Below are 23,398 nucleotides of genomic sequence, written 5' to 3'. Positions count from 1 at the left end.
GGTGTCCTTGAAACAATCCATTTTGGTGGAGTACGGAGAGCAAAACCTGACTGGAATAGTTTGGCAGTTTCTCAAAATGTTAAAGAAAAAGTTAGGACATGACCCAGCAATTACGCTCCTGGGTATATATACCCAAGCTAACTGAAAACATATGTCCACACAAAAAGTGGCACCCAAACATTCATAGCAACATAGCAACATGACATCCTAGCACCCTAAAGTATAAATAACCCAAATGTCCATGAACAGATGAATGGATAAACAAAGTGTGGTATATCCATACAGTGGATTATTATACAGCAATTAAAAAAGAATTAAGTACTAATACACACTACAGCATGAATCAACCAGGAAAACATTAAGGGAAAGAAATGAGTTATAAAAGAATATATACTGAATGATTCATCCTATGCACAAGAATGTCTACAAGAGGCAAATCCATAAAGACAGAAAGGGTATCAGTGATTTGTCTCCACCTGGGAGATGGAGGGTCTGGGGAGTGACTGCTAACGGGTATGAGGCTTTTTGGGGTTGATGAAAATGTTCTAAAATTAGATCATGTTGATGGTTGCACAACTCTGTGAATATAATAAAACCACCGAATTATATATTTTCAAAGGGTGAATTTTATATGTGAATTACCTCAATAAAGCTGCTACAAAAAAAATAAGGCAGGAGAATCTAGTTGGTCAGTTTCGATTTGTTCTACTCTCTCTGACATGCTGATTTTCTGACTAACTGTCTTCTATTTTGTTGCCAATGTACAGGTTTTACTTGATCTTACTTCCAGGAATTTAATACTTTTCTTTATAGTTTTCCTCCTTCCCCTGAATCCCTACCCCCACACCATTCCCACACTCTCCAAATTAAAGATAACCAGATAGAAAAATGTCTGTCTCTATTAAGAAAAACTACACTTTACAATTTTAAAAAGCATTAAATATGGCCATTGTTCAGATCTACTTTTCACACAATGTAAGTCACATATGTACATATTCAAAAAGAAAAAGATGCATTTGCCTAGGAATAATAACACATCACTTTAAGCAAACAATACATTATGTAGCCTGAACTCTAAAACCCATTTTGGATTATATGAAACTACTTTGTAAAAGTTACAAAACAAGTGTCCCTCACTCTTGAGAAAAGTTTGAATTTTTAAGTAATGCTGCTATAATACATTTTTCTTTGAAATTAAAATTTACAAGTAGAAGGTATCATCATTTTTATGGGTAAACTCTGAGTACACACACAAGTTCATTGGCAAAGATAAATTTAGAGCTGATTTCCTTTCTTGGATTGTAAAATTTCAATAGTACATAATAATTATCTATTGTTAAAATAACACCTGAGCAATTTAGCTAAAGCTACAAACAATAACAAAAACTCAGCACAAATATTCAAACTTGGGAAATTCTAGTTAAAATAACAGAAAAATAGAACATTTTTCCTTCCAAATAAAGGTATCTACACAAAGATTCAGATACCCCATGTAGATTATTCACAAGAGTCATATGTGAATCAACCCTTTCTGTATTCCTTAAATAAAATTTTATAATCAATTGAGGAAAAAACAAATTTCATATTCAAAGACACCTTCAAAATGTATCTATAACCAACAATGCAAAAGTATATTAAAAAAAACAGCTATTTCATTGAAATCTTTAAGTAGAGGAACGTTTTATTATTTTTGGTGCATCTTCTTACGCATTTCTTCAAGAGCTGCTTCTTTCTCTCTCAGCACCTGCTTAAGTCTTCTTATTTTTTCATCTCGAATGGTTTCCTCTAACTCTGGTGGTGTCATGGGGAAAATATCTTCAGTATAATTTTTATTAAAGGAAGGACTTTGTTCAAAAGCTGCATTTGAACTCAATGTGCCTTTTTCCTGTTTCTCACCGGTACAGTGTTCTACCTCAGTTCTCTTTTCTTCTCTGGTTTTGTTGCAGCTTGTGAGAATGTTATGACGTGATACATCTGAAGTTGGTAAAACACTGCTAACGCCTTGGGAACTGGTGAGATTAATTCCTCCATTTACAGCTGTGTTATAAGCACTCTCAGTTTTTCTCTTCTTTGTGTGATCCATCTTCTTAATGATTTTTGCTTTTCTTTTCTTATCAAAACTCTGTTGCAATGTTGAGTAAGATTCCAAAAGAGAAAATATTATTGCCATATATATAGTGTGCTCTCAAATTTAATAAAGTTTGCAAATACAAATATTTAGCAATTAAATTCAACTCAACACAATAGACTGAGAACAACTACAGCAAGAAATTAATGTTTACCACTCTATGGTACCAAAATGAATAGCAATAGCTTCATGATATTCACTGAGAATAAAATGCTTAATTCACATTTTCCTGCTCAACTCAGGAAGCTGTATTGGTCTACTACCAAAATATAAGAGCCATTTGTGAAGAGCCTGAGAAATAGAATTTATTTATTTATTCATTTATTTTCCTTTGCATGGTAGGCACATATGGAAGATTTTCATTGGGAAAGGTTGACTGGTCTCTGATCTGAAGTTCAGGACATTAAACAATATAATCATGATATATTCATAAGTAGAATGACAGTAGGCAAAGTTATAGGGATGTTTCTTTTCGTCATTATTGACCATGTATATTTCTCAAAATGTTTGTATTAAGAGTAATACTGCAATGAACACTGGCCTGCTTATATTTTCCTTACACTTGGATTATTTATTTTAGATAGAGTTTTCAAAGTAGGATAACTAGTTGAAAAGCTATGACCATTTTCTTCTAATTTTATGATGAAACAAACAGTAGGTGAATAAAAACACTTAAGACAACATCTTTAACTGGGGGATGCATTTTTACCTATTCATATATGGTTCTTTTTAAAACTGTTTTGGTATAATACATATATATGCGAATTTGGTAGTAACTACCATTCATATTAACGCACAAGACTAAAAACCAAATCAACAAAATTAATACATTCATGTATTTTTGGAGTACCTACAAAGGACATATTAAAATCTATTACCTGTTTCCTCTCTTCCTCCTTCACTATAAACTCTGTCCTTTTGTAAGTATCACTTTTCACCAAACTGCTAAAGGAATCAAAACCTTCTCCAGAGCCCAAATGGTCAGGAATCCGAGTAAGGCACACTCTCAGATCTTTAGTGAGACCAAATATCTTTTTAAGTTCAGCATCATTCTTCAGATATGATGCTTTATTGCTTCTCCCTTGAGAATTTTTCTTGTCATTTCTTTCTTGAGTAATTTTTTCTACTTTTGATGCCATCTCATACTGGATCTGGAAGTAAGAAAAGAAAACACACAAACAATACTGCCAATTACTTAAGCTATTTATCAAACTAGGAACTAAGTGATTACCTCATCTTACTTAAAACATCATGCTTTAAAGTCCTAAATGGTTGGTTCGCATCGCCCTTGCCTTACCACCCGCACTTGAAAAACTGAACTTAACTAAGTACAAACTTAAAATGTTCCCTTACAATTTGTCATTTATTTTACTTCCTTGCACTAGAAAGGTAACAGGTAGTCAATTGTCAAACAACTGAAATGAGAATACAGACTAATGACAAGTTAAAAATAATCTATATGGCATTATTTGGAAATTGTAGTCTTCGGAAAAGTCTTCCGCCTTTAATCAATCTTAAACTTAATCAGAATTTACCTCCTTCCCTCTTTGGAGTTCAATAATTCTGTACTGAAGGGGAGAAATGCTGACACTATTAAACAGACCTCTAAGTAAGGAAAAGGTGGGTACAAATATTTAGTGAGCACAGATACATATCTTAAGTAGAAGAGAAAGGTAACTATGTGGCTATGTTGGGTAATTAGATGAGGAATCAGAAAGAAGGGCTAAAAAAGGAAAAGGAAACTTATCTACTTCAAAAAAAGAACCCAAATATTTGGTAAATCCTAATTCCATAAATGACTGAAAGGTACTGATTAGCTCTGTCTTACCCCTTCCACTATCTACTAAAAAAGTTGTCAGATATCTCCCTACCACCACACAAAAAAAACACAAAAATCCCCAGCCTCCCCTATATGCTTAATATTGATCTTTTCATATACTAAAAGTAGGCTACTAAATATATATGTATGTATACATATGTATATGTACAAATGTATGTACATATGTGTATACACACACACGCACAGTTTTACTGTTTTACTAAGCTTTGGATTCACATTATCCTTCTAAAACTCTTCTAAATCTTGATGCTCTGTGAGTTTTTGTTTGTTTGATTTTATTTTAAAGACTTGGCATGCCAAATGATTCAAGAGAAAGATACTGCTTGGAGTCTCTCAATTATATTCCTGCTCAAACATTTTCTTCAGATGAAAACTCTAAATTAAACATTCTTGTGTGTAGGGTAGGTGTGTAATGGAGTGGAAGATGGGAGAGGAGGGTAGAAAGAGGTATTACAAATAATTAACTTTGAAAATTAAAAAAAAAAATCTATATAGATAGATAAAAAGAACACCCTGACATGGGAAAATTACCTTTGGTTCTTGGTCTCTGAAAACACACTGTTGTGAAGTAACAGTTGTTGCATCAACAGAGGAACTTATTTTCTCTATGCTCTGGATGATATTTCCTTCTCTGGGGGCATTCTGTCCTGTACTAAATCCATCTGGAAAATCTGGCTTTGTGAATAAAGTCTTACTCTGCTTTAAGTAGTTAATGGATTGGTTCATATTATGTGGGTTTGGGGTAGAAAGAGATGGTTTCTCCACTTTCTTATTCTTCTCTGCCCTTAGATTGGCCATGGAAGCAAGCTGGTTATTTGAAAATGATTTTGTCTCCATCTGGGAAGATTTACTTTTAGCCAAAACAATATTTACAACCTCTCTGGATATTTCTGTGACTGGACTTGAACTCACTATCTGTGATGTATCTTTTCTTGGTGGAATATCGGGAGAAACAGAATTCTGCTGGTCAATTTGTGATGGCAAAACATCTGTCCCCTTTTTAGCCAATAGATAGACTTTCCCATTAAACATAACCAAAGCATTATCTTTAATAGGCATACTTTTGGATTGTGTCCCACTAGGACTGATGGTACTCAATGGTGGCATATTTATAGTATTATCTCCCAAATTTTTCCTATCTACAAAAGTTTTTAAAATCTTTGAAGCCACATTATTTGAAGACTTAACAGGAACAAGAGATGGAGTGCAAGGCTGTAGATTTTCTTGAAAAATCCATTTCACTGGAGCAGCTTGAGAATGCTGACCACCTTTTAACTGTGTCTCTTTAGCAGCATTCATTGGAATTTGTGTAGTATTTAAGATCACTGGCTTTGCTATTTCTGTAACAGGTTTTGGGTAAATGTTTTGAAAGTTCTTGGTCACTACATTTTTCACTGTATTTACAGGAGATACATAAATAACGGTTGGTATTTGGGAGGCCTCAACTGTTCCTGAGGTACTTGTGGTTGCAGTTGCAAGTATCTTTTGCTGAACTGAAGGAGGCAATGATGACGCTGGTACAGATTTCACTTCAGCATGGGCTGGAATCTGTAAATGGTGCCCAGAAGGCAAAACTGGAGACTTCACAGTCATTGGAAGACTCTGGGTATTTACTAAAATATAAGATGAATCATTTTGTGTTGAGGAGGGAGAAACAGCAAATGTTTGCATGGTGAGTCCGTCAATTTTCACACCATGACTCTGAACTTTAGAAACTGATGAGGTAAAATTTTCAGTTCCCACAGAAGTAACTCTAACTTTTTCTGCTGTATCTACTGTTCTTGTAAGAAAATAGTTTGAAGAACTGGCTGGCTGAAAAATGGGCAATTGAACTGATGTACTTGTGGAAGAGCTGGAAATCTGAGTCTGAAAAGCAACTTGAAATGGGTTTCCTGTATTCCCTTTCAAAGCATCAGACATGACTGAAGATTGAACTAGTGGCAAAAGATTTCCAGAGGAATTAGGAATTGGAAGTAATTGCAGAAGATTTTTTCCATCCGAGCCAATCGTCTGAACTACTTGGTACATGCAGCCTGAAACACTTAAAAGAACATTGAGTAAATAAATACAACATACTATATGGTATATACACTTTATTTAAAAACAAATATTTGCAAACATTAAAGATATATAAAATATAATAAAAGTATATAATTTGTCACTTTGAGTTTCAAAGTGAAATATTGCAAAACAAAGATTTTGAAGAAAGTGAAGATAATCAAAGATATGGTCAGCTTTGATTTAGATCTTCTCACATGATTAGGCAATGAGCATGAGATATTAACACATATTCCTAAAACTAAAAGTAGACTTTTCCAAGGTTTTACCTTGTACAAAATTATGCCTACTAGAATACGCCGCTCCTTTTACACTATTAGCATCCTCCCTTCTCCCTTTCCTTGAATTCTTTCCTCTTGACTTCCTCCTTTACTAGTACTGACCAGGATTCTCGTTTTACCTCCATTTATGCTTATTCTATTTCCCTCACTCTTTTCTCCCTTCTACCGGATCTGTTCTGTGCTCTTCCCACTGACAATGACTCACAAGTTCTACTGTCAGCCATTTCTCCTTTGCTTAAGGCATCTCTTCTGGCGATACCTTGGTGTGCCACATTTTTGGAGACTAAATTGAGTTACTCATGTAGGAACCATTTTCTTCTTTGATTTATTGATTGTTTTAGCACATTTGAAGTTTGGTGCTAAATGGCCCTTGATATGGCAATTATTCATATTAGTTCCAATTGCTTGCCAATCCATATATATATAATAGCAATGCCATTTTACCTGAATGGCTTTCAATGAATGCAGAACACATTGGAAGTGAATATTTTTTTTTTATCTAGCCAATTTGGATCCTGATTCTTATGAGTTGTTTCTTAGTACAGATGGTCTGATTTTAAAAAAATATAATATATACAAACCTCTATTTGTATAATCAATTATTTGTAGATTTCTTGAATGTAGACACCTCGAGTTATTTAGACCTAAAACCATCTTTCATTTCCTGGAAAATATCAAGCCCTCATGGGACTCAGGACCATCACACGTGCTACCTCTCTACCTAGGTACTCATTTCCTACTCACATAACTCAAGTCTCAGCATAAATGATACTTCCCAAGAGATACATTCTCTGACCACCTTAACTACCCTTACCCTCCTTCACTATTAGTCTGTAATATTGCATCTGTTAATTGCCTTGGCAGTACATATCACAAGTTATCATCATACTTTAATCTGTTTGTTCACTAGTCTATAGACTGTCTCTCACGCTAAACTCTAGCAATATGAATATAGAGTCCATGTCCTATAGACCCAGTATGGCCTTATATGAGATCTTACTTTACTTTTATCTTAAAAATGAAGAAAAAAATTTAAGAGCAAAATACAATAATAATTAGAATTCTCAACAGTTTAAAGGTGTGTTACAGCCTACAGGTGTTTTTAAAACCCCAGGTATTAATAAAAATCAAAGCCAAAAATTCAATTTTTGCTCTCAGGGCTTAAAGAGAAAAACCCACCATCATCACCTCTCTACCCCCTAAGAAGCACATATAAACTGGATCAGAACTTATTCAACTTTAATTTTATTAAACAAAAATTTACTGAGTGTCTGTTACGGTTCAGGCACCAGGCTCAGTTATGGGGAAAGGGCCAATAAACTACAGCCTGTGGGCCAAATCTGGCCCCCTCCTTGTTTTTGTGCAGCCCACAAGCTAAGACTGGTTTTATTATTTTTAAATGATTTTTTAAAAATCACAATAATAATATTTTGTGATACGTGAAAATTATATGAGGTTTAAATTCCGCTGTCCATAAAGTTTTATTAGTACACAGTCGCACTCATTTTTTATGTATTGTATATGTGTGTTTTCGTGCTACAAAAGCAGAGTTGAGTAGTTACGGCAGAGATCATATAGCCTGGAAAGCCTAAAATATTTACTATCAGGCCCTTTACAGAAAATGTTTGCTCACCTCCAAGCCAGTTCAACACACAATCCCTAAAATAACTTAAACCACTGGATACATGGACATATTAATGTGCAATTATCATTAAGTGACATAAATGATGTATTTGTATGAATACAACAATGCTTACTCTTTTTCTTAAAACATTCTCTTTCCAAGGGTTCCTAGATGGGACATTCTCCTACCTCTGTAGTAACTCCTCAGTCTTACTTGAATCAACCTTCAAATATTGGAATTCACCAAAGCTTAAACTGAATTTTCTTTCTACTAGCTTTCCCTAGAGGACTTTTTGTACATGCATGACTTCAATTAAGTTACCATTTATAAATCAACAATTCGAATATTTATATCTTAGCTCTTTTGAGATTCAGGCTTATATATCCAACTTCCCTCATGACATTTCCATTCAGAAAGGCCTTTTCCACTGTTTTTTCCTTTGGTAAATGACATCCCATCTATCTTGGATGCCTAAGTCAGAACAATTCCTGCTTTCTTACAATCTATATTCAATCTATCACAAAATCCTATTGATGTAATCTCCTAAATTTCCCTTGATCTGTTCATTTCTTTCCAAATCAACTGTCTCCTCTCTAGTCCAAGCAAATATCATCTCTGGCTTGGACTTTTAGAGTAGCTTCATAACGAGTCTTCTTTTCTTCAGTCATATCCTCTCCCCTCCAAATCATGCAGCATACTAAAGCAGGCCCTTCCCTGCTTGAAACATTTCAATGGCTCCCCATTTTCTTCGAGCAGGAGAAATAAAACCAAGAGATTCTGATGCAATGGAAGGCAAAGGAAGAGAGAGTTTCAAGGAAATTGGGCAATTCCAGCAAAAGTTTCTGAGAAGCGAAGTAGGATACAGATTAAAAATGTACACTGGAATGAATGGCATGAGGGTCAATGATGGCTTTAAAAGAGCAGTTTGGTGGGGAAAGATGTTGCTGAGGAGTGAATATGAAGAAAGGATATGAAGACAGCAAGTACAGACAACTCTTTTATGAACCTTGACTATAAAGGGGAAGAGGAACACTGACAAGTAGCTGGAGGCTAAATGAGGTCAAAGAAGAGATCTTGCTTTTTTCCTTTTTTTTTTTAAGGTTAGATGAACCACAGCGTAGGTAAATACTCATGTGAGTCATTAAGAGGAAGAGATTTGTAGTAAAGGAGAAATAGGGATAATTAAGTGTAAGGGTTGATAAGGAGATAGGAAATGGGATCCAGAAGACAGGAGGAGGGATTGAACCTTAAAGAGAGCTGGAGAAATATCTCCTTTCATTGGAGCTGGCAGGGGTTAGGTGCGTTTGCAGGTAAGTTTATAGGTCTGGTGTTAGAGGGTTGAGGTAATTCTGATCTAATGACTTTTATTTTCTCTATGAAAAAGGATGTGACATCACCTGCTAAGAGCAAAAATAGGGGGAAATTTAAGGATAATCAAAAAGAACTGAAACAGTCTTTGTGAGAGAATAAGCTGACCTCAGAAAATATTACAATCATCAAGCAGTGTTGATGGCCCAAAAGATAGGGAGTGATTATGAATTTATAGTGATATCAATCTGCACTCTTGTGAGATTTTCTTTATTTCACCAGTTATAGGCAAAGAGAAAGCAAATCATGGAGTTCATCCAGAGTTGGGGTGGCTTCAGAAGAAGGGTACAACATAAATCAAAAAGGAGCAAAAGAGGTTAAGATATTGATAAAAATTATTAAAATGATGAAACAGAATCTAAACTAGATGGGAAGGAAATGAGAATATAAAAAGCTAAAGTATAAGGAGAAAATAAAGGGTTATTGGACTGGAGGGCCAGATAAAGAACAGTTGGAGTGGGAGTGCTTAAACAAGTTAAGTTAGAAATATAGGAACTAGTGATTAGAAAGCAGGATGCCTAAACCAAGAATTCTGTAGAGGCAGCTACTTCATCTGATAACAACAATTACAGAAGTAGACGGCTGGTGACAGACTGGAGAATAAGAGCACTGGAGAAAAAGATCTTTGGACTGAAAGACCAGCTGACAAAGAGGTTATCCATATAGGTGTTAAAGTCCTGTAGAATTAGAGAGAAGATGGTGATCCAGGCGCCAAGTTCAGTGAGAGGAACTTGGTAGACAGCATTAATGAACCACAATTAAGACCACCTATCAACTTCCTGTCAGCAATATGCCAGAAAGTTGTCTCAAAGCCCACTCTCTCCTGCAGTCTGTTTTCTTTCCCATTATTCTACCCCATCTCATTCTCAAAGATTATCAAATACGTACCCACAGTTAAATGTCTTTACTCTATTCTCATTCCCTAGGTGCTCTCTGCTGAAACTGACACTGCTAGCTAATTATCCATCTCAAACTTTTTCCTATCATGATTTCCACCATGCACAATTTGTTTCTTTTGTCTATCTTAACGTCCCCTTTCTTATTCATTTTCTGCATTTTAAACATCCAACTATAACTATTCCCCAAAGCACGGTTCTCCGTCCTGTTTCTCCATCAAGACTTCTTCCTTAAAGACTGAAGCAATTTTCATGGCTTCAACTATTTCCTTCAACTATCTCCTTTGCAGTAATGACTCTCAAAGTCATATCCTTTACTTCTATCTCCTAATATTGACCTCAGTTCCACAATTGTGATGTCTTACCAAACATTTTCATTTTAATACCATCACATTAAAGTTAAAATTACTCTCTACTGAAAACTAGTTTATCCTACCATCCAGTCATGTGTCAGGACTATTATTTTCCAAGTCACCTAGGTTTTAAACCACCTAGTCACCTCTGACTTATTTTTACCATCCTTCTTATTCACCTTTGACTCACTCACAGCACCTTGTATAGATGCTTACAAAGGGTAAACATTCAATAAATGTAAACAATGAATCACCGAGTATATACGGTTTTTTTCTTTTTACAGCTCTTACTCATTTTCTCTTTCTTCTATTGTCTAGATCAGACCTTCGTCACTTTGTGTCTAGTCCTCATTATCTCATCCTTATATTTTTGCTCGGATTTTTAAACTACTTTTTCTGACTGTAGCCAATATTATTATTATCTCTGGCAGATAAAATCATTGTTTTCATCCTATCACCTACTTACTCAAAGTTTCAATAATTCATCATTGCCAGTTCAGCTTGACATGAAAATTATCTACAATCAGCCCCAACCAATCTCTACTACAGTACCACCTATAACTTTTCAGCATAAAATCTTCAGTCTTACCAGCGAACTCTTCGCTATTCTAGAATATCCCATGTACATTATTTACTCTAAGTATTCTTCAAGTTTTTTTTTCTTCTCCAACAATTTAAAACATAGTTATAAATTGAGGATCAATTCCATCTTCTCCATGAAATATCTGCTAGTCATTCAAGGTCACATCAATTTCTTCCAACTTGAAATCTCTAAAGCACTCCCACTGGTGCCACCAATGCTAGGAGCTATATAATGCCTTCTATATTGGCCTTGATCTATTAGCTAATTTTAAAAAGTGAGCATGGTTTTGCTCAATGAGATCAAAACTCCTTACGGTCAGAGACTATATCATTTATTTTATAATTGTTCTTCCAATACCAAGCACAGTAGGCCATCAAAAAGTTACAGAAAAAATAATGCAGCTCTTTTGAATCTCCACTTCAAGTGAACTGTCTCAATACCTTTTATTGTTTAGTCTCATTTGGTTTATTTATGTACTTCATTTGTCAGTAACATCTGGCTAACAGATGAGAAACTTCAACAGACCAGAACATATGCTTTCATAATTATTTGTGTAGGGACAAGCATGCTTTAATTGGCAAAATATTTAAACAAATCACATAGGCTTCTGATATTTCATTCACATACTTCATTATACAACCTGTACATTTCTTTCTGTTTTTTTGTTTTTCGTGGGGTTTTTTGGTAAGGAAGATTGTCGCTGAGCTAATATCTGTGTCAATCTTCCTCTATTTTGTATGTGGGACACCACCACAGCATGGCTTGATGAGTGGTGTGTAGGTCCATGCCTGGGATCTGAACCCATGAACCCCGGGCCACCAAAGTGGAGCATGTGAACTTAATCACTATGTCTCTGGGCCAGCCCCGACCTCTACATTTCTGCTTTACAAAAAAATTTATGAATATCACACAAATTATTTTCAAATCTAATCATTGATTCTTCTCTTCTCCATTTCCCCTCCAAAAAGAGAAGGAAAATACAACTTCTTCTATGTCAGTATATCAGTAGAAAGTCACATAATCTACCAGAGATCATAAGTTCCTTAAGGATAGGTTATCCTATCCATATCTTTATCCTCTACACATAACAGGGCAACTGGTACACTGTAGACAATACTGTTGACTGAACTGAATCTTATAAGCTATAATAAAAAAAACCAAAACCATGATTTCCTAGTAACAAATGGAATCAGTTCTAAAAATTAAACTGAAAAGCAGAACGCTAAGGAGAGATGTGATAAATTAGGGTGAGATTCATATTTCTTCAACAAATATATATTGTTTTCAGATCTAGATGTTACCTTCCATTTAAGAGATTAACTAAAAGCTGATAAACATTCTGTTTTCTTAAAGATCATACTCTGCCAGCTAATGTTAGAACTAAAACTAGAACCAGATTCTGTATCCTGTGCTCTGGTTTGGTCACTTAAAAAGAATCCTCATCAACATGCTAATTACTTTAAACTAGCTGGTGTCTGAAATGAAACACTACATTGGAAAAATAATACAGTTTAAGACTTTAAGAGAAAAGAGGACTATATTAGAAAAATTATCGGCTTCTAATCCTGGTCTTCTAATTATTAGTTGATTGACTAAGGTAAATTTACTTATCCTCTTTGAATTTCTGTTTCCTCATTTGTTAAATGGGGATAATATGGCTTCCTCTGAGTAGTAAATGAAATAACTGGTTGGGATTATGATAAGCTCCCAATATATACTAATTATCATCTTTCATTAAAATATACAATTGGTGTCCAAGAATAAGTAAATGAATCAGGTACTCTTGTAAGAACTTCAATAAAAAGGTATGAAAACTTCAATAAAAGGTATATTAAACACACTTTTAATTTTGTATAACTTCTGACATTTTTGACTATTCTAATATTGATATAAAGCATTCACAGAAACAGAATGAAAAATTTTGCAGGCTAATGAACATTTTGTAGATATTTTTGCAAAATATATTTTTTCAACTTCCAGAAGACCTTTTTCCATCTTACTATCTATTATTTAACATTATGTACATACATAATATGCATAAGTACATAATGTAATAATATATACTATAATATATACCATATAACATTATATTCATAACAGATACATTATTATAAATAGTTGTCATTAGCTCTAATCCTAATAAACAGCCTAGCAAGGTAGGTACTGCCATTCCTATTTTATAGTCGAGAAAAAGGAGGTTTAGTAATATTAAATAACTTATTCAGAATTACATGCTCTCTTAGGCAATGCCGTCCACTTTCTTGTATTTACTTTAGCATTACTCCAACATAACAAGGTCCAAAAAATTAAATTGCATAAACTGAGAGATTAATGAGAAACAGATTTCATTTAGCCTGTATGGTATGTATGCCTGTCTCTCTTTTTCTCTTACACACACAGACAAATCACAAAAATAAAGATAACAACACTTACACTATACAAAACTAAAGGCACACTGAAGTGACAACGAAACATAATTTTTCTAACCAAACCAAGCCCCCTGCAAAAACACTCATATAAGAACAAACGGTTAAGAGTGGATAGAAGCCAACTGCCAATCACATGACATACTACTTCCTACTATTGTGGGCTGTATTGTCACAGGTTTTTATTATAACAGCTCTAAGCTGATGACTCACAAGTCTCTATTTTCAGCTCTGGCCCTTCCTGAGTTTCAAATCTCTCTCTGATTGCTTTCTTGGTGTGTTCTTCATCTCAATTAATTTACCAATATCTATGCAGAAAACTGGCATCATAATTGCTCCCCTTTTCTTTGGGCCAATTCACTGACAAGGTCTGCCTATTTTTCCTTTCCTTAATTCTCTGAATCCAAACTTTACTCAATATTAGCTAGTTTAGGTCCTTAGAATCTCTGAAGGTACAACTGAAATAGAATCCTTATATGCCTGATCCCTCACCCCCAAATCCACACTATCATCACCTACTTAAAATGTGCACCTGACCATGACAGTCCTTTTCTTAAAATCCTCTCGTCTGCAATAGATGAAGTCTAACTTCTTCAGCAGGGCAAACCAAACTCTTAAGAGCTATCTATTTATCCTGCTTGTTTGTAGCAGAGATCAAACAATAAGTACCAATTGCTGGTAAGAAGCCATACTGGTGTTTTACGTACCAATTCCCTCTGCCTAGCCATAGCCTGCATTAATCTTTAATTGGATAGGTAATACTTACATTTCCCAATTCAGCTGCTCTAGAAACCTTTCCTATAATTCCCATTCTCTATGCTCTCACAGCACCCTGTGCATAATACCATTAAAAAATGCGCTACACCATCTCCTCCCTAGACTCTAAGGTTTTTCATGGGCATGACCCATATTCTATTCTTTAGTCAGTCTCTCCATTTAGCACAGTCTATCACATGGTTTAGGCAACAGTGAATATTTCTTAACCAAATGATTGAACTATACTGATAATAACTGGTGAACTAGGATATGAACCTAGGTCTCTGTAACTCCAAAGCTTATCTTCTTCCTATTGCAATATACTGACTCCTGCTTTGCTCTTCACTAACAAAGCCCAAATCTAAATAAACTTAATGCCTACTATCACAAATATTTTCCAGATTTTTCCTTTGTACTATAAGATTAAATTTGGGTTTTGCATTTTATACCCTGATGAATTAGACACTGAACAATAAACATTCTGTATCGCATTACTGAAAAATTTTACAAAAGCAGTAACTCACGAAAAATTCAAGTATCTATAGAAAATAAGAAAATCATATAGTCATTTTAGGTTTATGAAGAAATAAATGATTTAGTACCACCAAAACTATGTCAGAATAATAAATAAGACGACTAAGCTTCCAATAAACTAAAGAGCTGATATCAATCAAATGAATTACAAAATTAGATGTGGATGTCATGCGGATTGTTACTTAGAAAACAAAATAGAATCAAATATGCAATCGATAACCCAAATCATTCAAATAGCTTCACAAAGGCATCTGGTAAATGTCCCAGATATATGATGTAAGGCCTCAGTGATCTGAATAAATACATACATTTGAAGACGATGAAAACAATGCATAAACCAATGAATTAATGAACTCCAAACGACTTATTAGCGTAATCAAAACAATTTAATTTGTAATGTTTTAAAAAATGCCAAATATAGATGTCTGAAAGGATTAGAAACTGGATAAAAGAGTTAAAGCACACAGTAAATAAAAATGTAAAGTTCTTACTCTATCTTATTTCTGATGTTGAAAAAGAATGCAATCCTAAAACAAATTGTGTTAGGTCAGAGTAAGTCAAATGTCATCAAACATTCAGGTACTAAAACAACATAGCAGAAATGAACGATTATTAAAAAGTATTTCTACTTTTGCATATCTATACTGGGCACCATCTTTGCTTCTCATCCCAAAGTCCATCACAAATAAACCAAGAAACCACACAGATAGACAGCAGCCGGCTCGTTTTATGATTTGAAACACAACGGTTCTTTCTTGGCAGTTCTTCAACATTGCTTTAGCTCACCGCGTTGAGTGACCATTTCTTTTTAGAACATTGTGCATGCTTTTAAAAAAGTCGGTTACAATTAGGTTTTGTATCTACTTGTAATAAAAATAAACCTACTTCCTGAGCTAAAATTGGTATACAAGTAAAGTTGTATCGTTATAATAATAGTTAACACTTAAATAGTGTTTTTCTATTTTTCCTACACTAAGTATTTGATGTATATTCATTCTTTTAATCCTTAAAATACATCTAGATGCTCTTATTTACGGGACTGGAAACCGAGGCACTTGGCCTCAAAACAGTTACTGGCAAAGCTAGGATTAAAACTAGGCAACCTGATTTTCTTCAAACATAAATCCTCTTCCATGACTTTTACGTCTTAATTTCCATGCTTTCTTCTTCACATTTTCCTTGTGCGGGGACCCAGTGACTGTTTTCTCACCACTTACTAGCCATCCACTAACCATGGAGAACACAACTCAAAATATTCTACCGCGGCTAACAGTTTTGTTCCCATTTCATCTTGACTAATATAAGCCTAGGAAAAAACGACTGAGTTACTGATAAGCTATTTTCTAAATTAACAAATAAGTACGCATTTCTAAGAAATGTTGGTCTTTCACCACTTCAAAGATCGTTCCTCTACAGCCAATTAGAGACGGGATTCTCATTACACTCGCTTCAAATAAGCTGTTCCAGAGGATTGATTTTTACATGAGAATTCCTCTATTTTTACTTTTCTTTCTCTTCATAAGGACTATCATTTGAAACTTTAAAAAATTCGATTCCCTTATCCTAGAATAAATTTTCAGCTTCTTAATTCATATACTCCTATTAACTGCACAAAAATAGATCCTTCCTTTCTCACTAACTCTGGAATTAGAGCTATCTTCACTGAAGGTCCAGCGCCACCTGGGCTGCACTTCCTAATCCGCGCTGACTGCTGCGTGTTTTTCTGCGAGTACGCGAGAATCTTCCAGAAGCCTTTGGTCACACAGGAGCGTCGGCCATGTTGCTTTTCCTCTCCCGTGGAGATCTACTCTGTCCGCCTAGGAAACTTGAGACGCTGGAGTCCCGCGGAGCCAGCGCAGAGGCTCTGAGGAGGTTTTACGTTTCCAAGAGGGACGCGCTCTAAGGGCTCTAAGTGCCAAAGGGACGAGCACTTCCCCCGGAGCGGCTCCGGCCGCAGGGTCAAACTCATCTGAATTGCAGAACGTCAGGAAACGACGGCCGACTCCACTTCCTGCTAAGAGACGGGCGAGGGGCGGGTGTGTCGAAGGAGAGTCGAAACCGGTACTTACCAATGCGAGGCGTTGCCTGACTTTTCCTCTGCGGGTTTCAGGAAGACCCTCTGTAGGTTATTGGACATTTTAGAGGGGTGGGAGGGGCCACCACATCCAGGAAAGTGGGCAGTGTGGGGCCGAGATCCTCCAAGGGGCGAGACCACAGCGAGAGAATCTTGGGCTGCAGCTGCCCCGGAGCAACTCTGAGGGGTTCGATCCTGAAAGGAGGGCGACGGCGAGCTCTCGAGAGGGCGTATCCACAGGCTTCGGAGGGAGGTGGCGCAGCCACCAGAAACCGGAAGAACCGAAGCGGCTGACGACGCCCGCTCAGCCGTAGGCTGAGAGAATCGGTCCAACGCTCCGCCCCTCAGAGCCTACGACATAGCTCCAGAGCCGCCAGAGTCGGCGCGAGAGGCGTGGCCTTCATGGCGCCGCCCCCAGCAGTGCCGGGTCAGCGGTGAACACCGCGCCACACAGGCTCGGCCGACCCCGCCCACCGAAGCCGCCGGCGGCTTCCGGGATCGTCACATCCGGTTGCCAAGGTGACTGGTTCGCTAAAGCCCCGCCCTTATGGTACACTCCAATCGCAAGGGATGTTTGCTGTCTTTTCTTCCGGATCAAGTAACGAATCGCAAAAGAAAATTTTCTGGATACCTACGCAAAATAAAATGTTTCCGGGGTCAATCGAAAATTTTCTGCATTTGTGTTCGCCGCTGGTGTACGTTTTCCTCTCCCTCCGGTCTTTTGGAGTCGTCATGAAGTCGTGGTTCGAGAAAATTTTAGACGTCTGCCTGTTGACAGCGCCGTATTATTACTTCCTGAGGATTTTATCGTTGTTTTCCTCTTTATTGAAACTTTGTCTCTAACCTAACCTCTGTCTCCACCCTACTCTCATGCCTTGGTCGAAAGTATCATTGTCATGTAGTTAGTTCATTCATTCTCTATAAGTTTCAGTCCCCACGTAAATTTTTTTTTTTTTTTTTGGCATCTTTATTTGGATCTCCAGAGAAAAGCTTTTCAGAAGTCTCTTTGTCCTGCTGTTAAGTCACTTATCCGAGAAACAGGTTCAGTCTCTGGTTAAGGGGTAGACATTCTAGTTCAGCTGGGGCTAGGAGGAACCTGTGGAATGAGTGGTTTAGAAGACCCAGTTTTGTCAGGTATAGACAGTACCTGTGTAAACTGGCTCACAGTGTTCGAATTTAGGAGACTTATGTAAGGGAACCTATTTAAAGGTTTACGTTGGTCTTTTCAAAATGCGGGTTACTCATTCCCTCAATTCCTCAATGAGCTAGTACTGGTTAAAGAACTTAATGTCCTAATACATTAACGAATAGAGATACTTTTTAACTACTGTTCACTCTTTGTTGAAGGTTAATTTCAACGATATAGAATCCTGTATGTGTAACTGGCATTTATCTTTCAGTCAGATATCTGCCATACTAAAGAGGGGGTGGAGTGGTGAGCCCTTAATGCTGTCTTGGTTTTGGCATCCTCCTATCTGAAAGCAAAATTGCTTGAACAAGTTGCCCACTCTTGGTTGTTCCATTTTCTCACCATTCGTTTCTTACCTTCTGCAGTCTAGCTTCTCATATCCATCAGCACTTGCTATAAATTAAAGTTGTCACAGGTTGATTTCCCTGGGAAGCAAGACTCTTGCAATGGATTTTGGTATGAGGAAGTTTATTAGGGATCAGTATGTATCTGTGGAAGGGAAGGAAAGGAAGCAAAATTGGGCAGACGGAGAAGTTAGGTTTTAATGCCCAGTCTCAGCACATCCTATCCCACATCTCTAAAACTGATAAGAACGTTCAAAGTTTTCCCCAGTGGGGATCCAAGCTTTGCCAAGGAAGGGTGTATGACCTGAGGCACAGGGTATCTCTTTAGCTAAGGCAACTATTCAAGGAGGCTGATAGCTAATGCATGACTGCTGGCAGCAGTCCCAACAACTGGTGGAATAAGACCTTCATTCCTCAAGGGAGATCGGCATCACAGCATCCACTGTCCACATTAAATCACTCATTCAGCTGTTGCAATTGATGCTGTTTATCTCACATTCATTCAGTTCCTTACTCAGCAGCACTAGTACTAGTCCTTTGCTCTTGATGCCATTGGCGATATACTTTTTTGGTTTTCCTACTACCTTTTTGTCTACTCCTTCTCAGTCTCTTTTGAAAGTTTATTCCTCTCTTCTCAGCAATTAAATAAAAAGTTTCTTAAATCTTGGTCATTGATCCTCTTATTTTCTCAAACTGTCCTGTCTCTTTAATTGATTTCAACCATGCCCATGGCTTCAATTACCACCTCTACCCATCATACAAATCAAACATTTATGTAATACTATGTGCCAAGTCCTATTCTAAGTGCTTTACAAATATTAACTCATTTACTCTTAACGACCAGTAAAAGTTATTACATATGATGAAGAAACTGATGCACAGAGAATAACATAACAGCATGGATAAGGAGATGACAGTGATACCAAAAAGAAATTAGAGCATATTAAAATATAGATCTTGTTAGCTAAAAGAGTGACAAATTTAAGAAACAACTGACAGAAATGAGTAGATTAGTAAGTCAATAAATGTAGAGTGTGATTTTACACATCTCTGAGAAATTAATAGTTGAAGTAGACAAAAAATAGGCATATACATCAAATTTCTAAACAATATAATAAACGAGATCAAGCTATTAGATATGTAGATAACTCTCCACTCATTAAGTACTTAAGATTACTTTTGAGCATGCACAGAATATGTATCAAAGTAAACCATATAAGAGACTATAAGGAAAACACTGATGACTCCAGAGAACTGATACTAAACAGACTGTGTTTTCTAAATATAAATTGATTAAATGAGCTATTCAGATAATAAATAATACCTTTAAGACATTTAGAAACTAAATAACCTATTACTAAATTACTCTTGGATTAAAGAGGAAATAATAGAAACTAAGAGACTTAAATACATTTGTTATAAAGTAAGAATGTTAAAAAGAAATGAGTTAAGCATTCAATTTGAGAAGTATTGAAAAAAGCAACAGAAAATCAAAAGAAACAAGAATAAGAATAAATAAGTGAAGCACGCAACAACAAAAATGATGCAGTAAATGAAAAAAGGCATAAACTGGTTCTTTGATAAGATCAATAATAAAGATAGACCTCTATCAAGATTGATTAAGAAGAAAAGAAGATACAAGTGAGCAAAATACAGACTGAAAAGGGGGAAAATAACTATTAATACAGCAGAGATTTTTCTTTGCAAGTATTATGAGCAATTATGATTCAGCACTTGCTGGATTCTGCTACAGTGATGAACTACCATGAGCTGCTGGTTCTTTAAATTATAAAAGGGAAACACAAATTTTGAAAACTGAGGCAGCCAAAGACTGTCTTAAAATGATGAATATGTGTGGCAATGGAAGAAGGTAGCTGCAGTTTGGAGAGGAGCAGCTAGAGGACATAGTGAAAGAAGAGGTTGGAGAAATGGAGTTTTAAGTTATTCCTGTTGTCTCTTTCCCACGTTGCCTTGGTACAATCAATGTGCGGCCACTCAGAAGAAATTTAAAGAAATAGTCCAGATCCCTGGTGAAACTGCTCATGATGGTAATATCAGGCCAGCAAAAGAGCACTGCTAAAGTGAGGAGTTGAAGAAAATAGGTTAGGTTTATGAGGCTTAGACTCATTTCTCCATCTCTCTCTTTCTCAAAATCTTAAGGCTTATAGATTACAGTCTAGGGGTACAGCCTCCTCCAAAACTCCACCTTCTTGAAGTCCAATGAAACCCTGACTGTAGGAATTGGTTTTTGAGGGGGTGGCAAGTGGAAATGATCAACTGGTTTGGGGATACCTACAGTTCTGTGTCCCAGAGCTCAACCTACACTACCCCTCCTTAATTTTAATGGAAAATTACATAGATAAGGGTCAGGCCTTTGGCCCTTGCCCAAAACACATTACCAGTAATGCAGGTAATGTATTATAGGTAAAGCAGCCAAAACCAAGGAGAATATGACATCACAAACCAGAGTAATTTAAAACTTACAGAGTACAACCATCTCAGAAGAAAACAAATGGAATGACTGAAACACAATACAATCTGAAGAAGAGCTACTAAAACCAAAATTTTAAATATGCATTATCAATCAAGTTAAGATTATAAGGAAAATTCAAGTAATAGGAAACCCTATCAAGGAAAATTACAAAAAAGAACAAAACGAACATATTAGGTCTGAAATACATGAGTTAAAATAAAAAACAGGCTAGATGAGATAAATAGTACAATGCATACAGCTAAACAAAAACTGAAGGAACTGAGAGAACAGATTGAGGAAAATGTTGGAAGACAGTAATAAAGGAAATATAAAAGAAAGCAAATATAAAAAGAAAAATTAATATTTGTGTAAGATAGAAGTAGAAGTGCCCATATCTGAATAATAGGAGTTACCGAAGGCGAAAAATAAAAACAAATATTTTTTTAAATAAAAACTATTTTTTCCAGGATTAAAGAAAGTAGAAAGATGTCAGACAAAAAGAGCCATAAAGCAATGAGTAGGGGAGCTAAGAAAAAAAATGCCTAAAAGTAGTGAAAATTAAGAATATCTAAAAGAAAGTTTTCAAAGCTTCCAGAGAGAAAGAATCTAGTAGTTATATAGTGCTGCATAACAAATTACCACAAGTATAGTAGCTAAAAAAAAAAAAGCCACACTTTTCTTATCTCACAGTTTTTGTGGGTCAAAGTCCAGGCACAGCTTAGCTGAGTCACCTGCTTTAAGGTCTCTTACAAGGCTGTAATTAAGGTGTTGGCCAGGGCTTGGGTCTTGTCTGAATGCCCAACTGAGCAAGGATTCAAATTCAAGCTCTTGGGTTGTTGGCAGAATTCAGTTCTTTGCAGCTGTTGGACTGAGGGCCTCACTTTCTTGCTGGTTATTTTGCCAGAAGTTGCTCTCAGTTCCTTGCTGTGTGGGCTGTCAAAGATAAACACAGCTGGACATTAGTTAAAGTGGCAAAACCAGATTTTCTTCAGTAACTACTGACAGTAAGAGAAAGAGCTGAGGTCCACCCTCATTTGTGGAGAAGTGATTGAGTGTTTTAAAGGGAGAATGAGGGAGAGGTGAGTGGGAGCTCAGGTAGAGTTAGAGAAGTGAAAAATTCAAAGTGGTCAGTATAAATGCTGTTAGGCCAGTTGTGTCTGCTAGCTAGCAATTATCAAAGTTAGGATTCTATTCTCCCATCGAGACTGGAAGACAAGTGCTCTATCCTCCCTGATGATTACATTTCAAAGCAATGACTTTCATGTCCTTGAGAAAGACACATCTTAGCTGTAAGAGATACATATACATCTCCAAGGAACAGAGGAATGATTCATAATTGTAAGCCCTTTTGAGTAAATGCTCTAAGAAAGGGAGGTCAGGGGCCTATCATTAGGTATTGGTTAAAATAAACAGTGAATTCTGGCAGTATTGAGCTTTCTTAGGCAGGCATTTCAATGGGGGCCTAAGGTCATCCTTGGGCCACAGCCTTATGCTGCTAGAACTCGTGCTAGAGTTTGATGGTTTCTTACTGCAGAGGTTTGGATGGAGTCTTTGTGTGCTGACAGTTCTGCAGTTCTCAGGGCCTCCCCAATTTGGCAGCTTGCTTTATCAAAGTCAACAAGGAAGAGAGTCTACTACCAAAATGGAGGTCATAATCTTATGTAACCTAAACACAGAAGTGATATCCCATCATCTTTGATGACTTCTGTTGGTTAGAAGAAAGTCACTAAGCCAGCCTACACTCAAAAAGAGATGATTACACTAAAGCATGAATACTTGGAGATGGGGACCATTGGAGGCCATCTTAGAGTCTGCCTCCCACAATGAGCAAGCATTAAAAAAATGATATTGGTATCAAATATTTCAACAGAACAGAACAGAAAAAATATAATGGAATTTTGAACTTTTAAAGGATGATTGAAAAAAGGTAAAATTATGACTCTCATGCAAAATTAAATGAATATATATTAATGGTTTCATTTAACTCATTAATTAATGAGGGAACCACTAGGATGTTAAAATGGCTTCAAAACAGAATCCCAAGAACAGGTATCTATTTAAGCAATGGAGAATACTTAAGTGAATTTAATAATAGATGTAAAATTGGTCAATATCAACAGGGAAATAAAACAAAACATAATATTTGAAATCATCTCTTCCATAGAAGTTTAAGGAGGGGTGTGGAATCAATTGCATCTTGACCATACAAAATTCATTTGCATTTCCATGAAGAAGAACCATTTGCATCATCACCATCAGCCCTCTACAAGTTAACTTCTATTACTAAAGAGTTGAAAAATTGACCCAAGATAATGGAAGTGCAGACCCTATAGAATCTGATAACCCTCATCTTCTGGATAATGTCCAGCATTCCAGTGAAAGAACACTGGTCATCTTTTTTTCCATTTCAAAATTTTTGCAAAATTTCCCAAAATAACCAAGAAACTTATATCCAGGAAAATTGTCACTTA

At 36.2% G+C, this 23,398-nt stretch overlaps 1 protein-coding gene across 3 annotated transcripts; it reads right to left on the bottom strand.

Annotated features, from left to right (window-relative positions):
• Nucleotides 1–881: 881 nt before the first annotated feature.
• LRIF1 (ligand dependent nuclear receptor interacting factor 1) lies at nt 882–17,595 on the bottom strand. Of its 3 annotated transcripts, none has more exons than XM_005610341.4 (4): nt 16,917–17,595; nt 4,500–6,009; nt 3,007–3,279; nt 882–2,122 (listed from the first exon to the last, which is right to left on the bottom strand). In XM_005610341.4, the coding sequence occupies exons 1-4, from the start codon at nt 16,982–16,984 to the stop codon at nt 1,685–1,687; spliced, it is 2,289 nt and encodes a 762-aa protein (XP_005610398.3). In that variant the 5' UTR covers nt 16,985–17,595; the 3' UTR covers nt 882–1,684. The 3 variants fall into 3 exon arrangements, with proteins under 3 accessions (XP_005610398.3, XP_023497200.1, XP_014595667.1); XM_023641432.2 differs by having other exon boundaries at nt 4,500–6,001; nt 16,917–17,405; XM_014740181.3 differs by lacking the exon at nt 4,500–6,009 and having other exon boundaries at nt 16,917–17,415.
• Between the last annotated feature and the right edge of the window lie 5,803 nt (nt 17,596–23,398).

The sequence above is a fragment of the Equus caballus genome, chromosome 5 (genome assembly GCF_041296265.1).
Source record: "Equus caballus isolate H_3958 breed thoroughbred chromosome 5, TB-T2T, whole genome shotgun sequence".
Taxonomy (NCBI): domain Eukaryota; kingdom Metazoa; phylum Chordata; class Mammalia; order Perissodactyla; family Equidae; genus Equus; species Equus caballus.
Note: the sequence above shows the minus strand (reverse complement) of the source record. Positions and strands in the feature narration are given on the sequence as shown.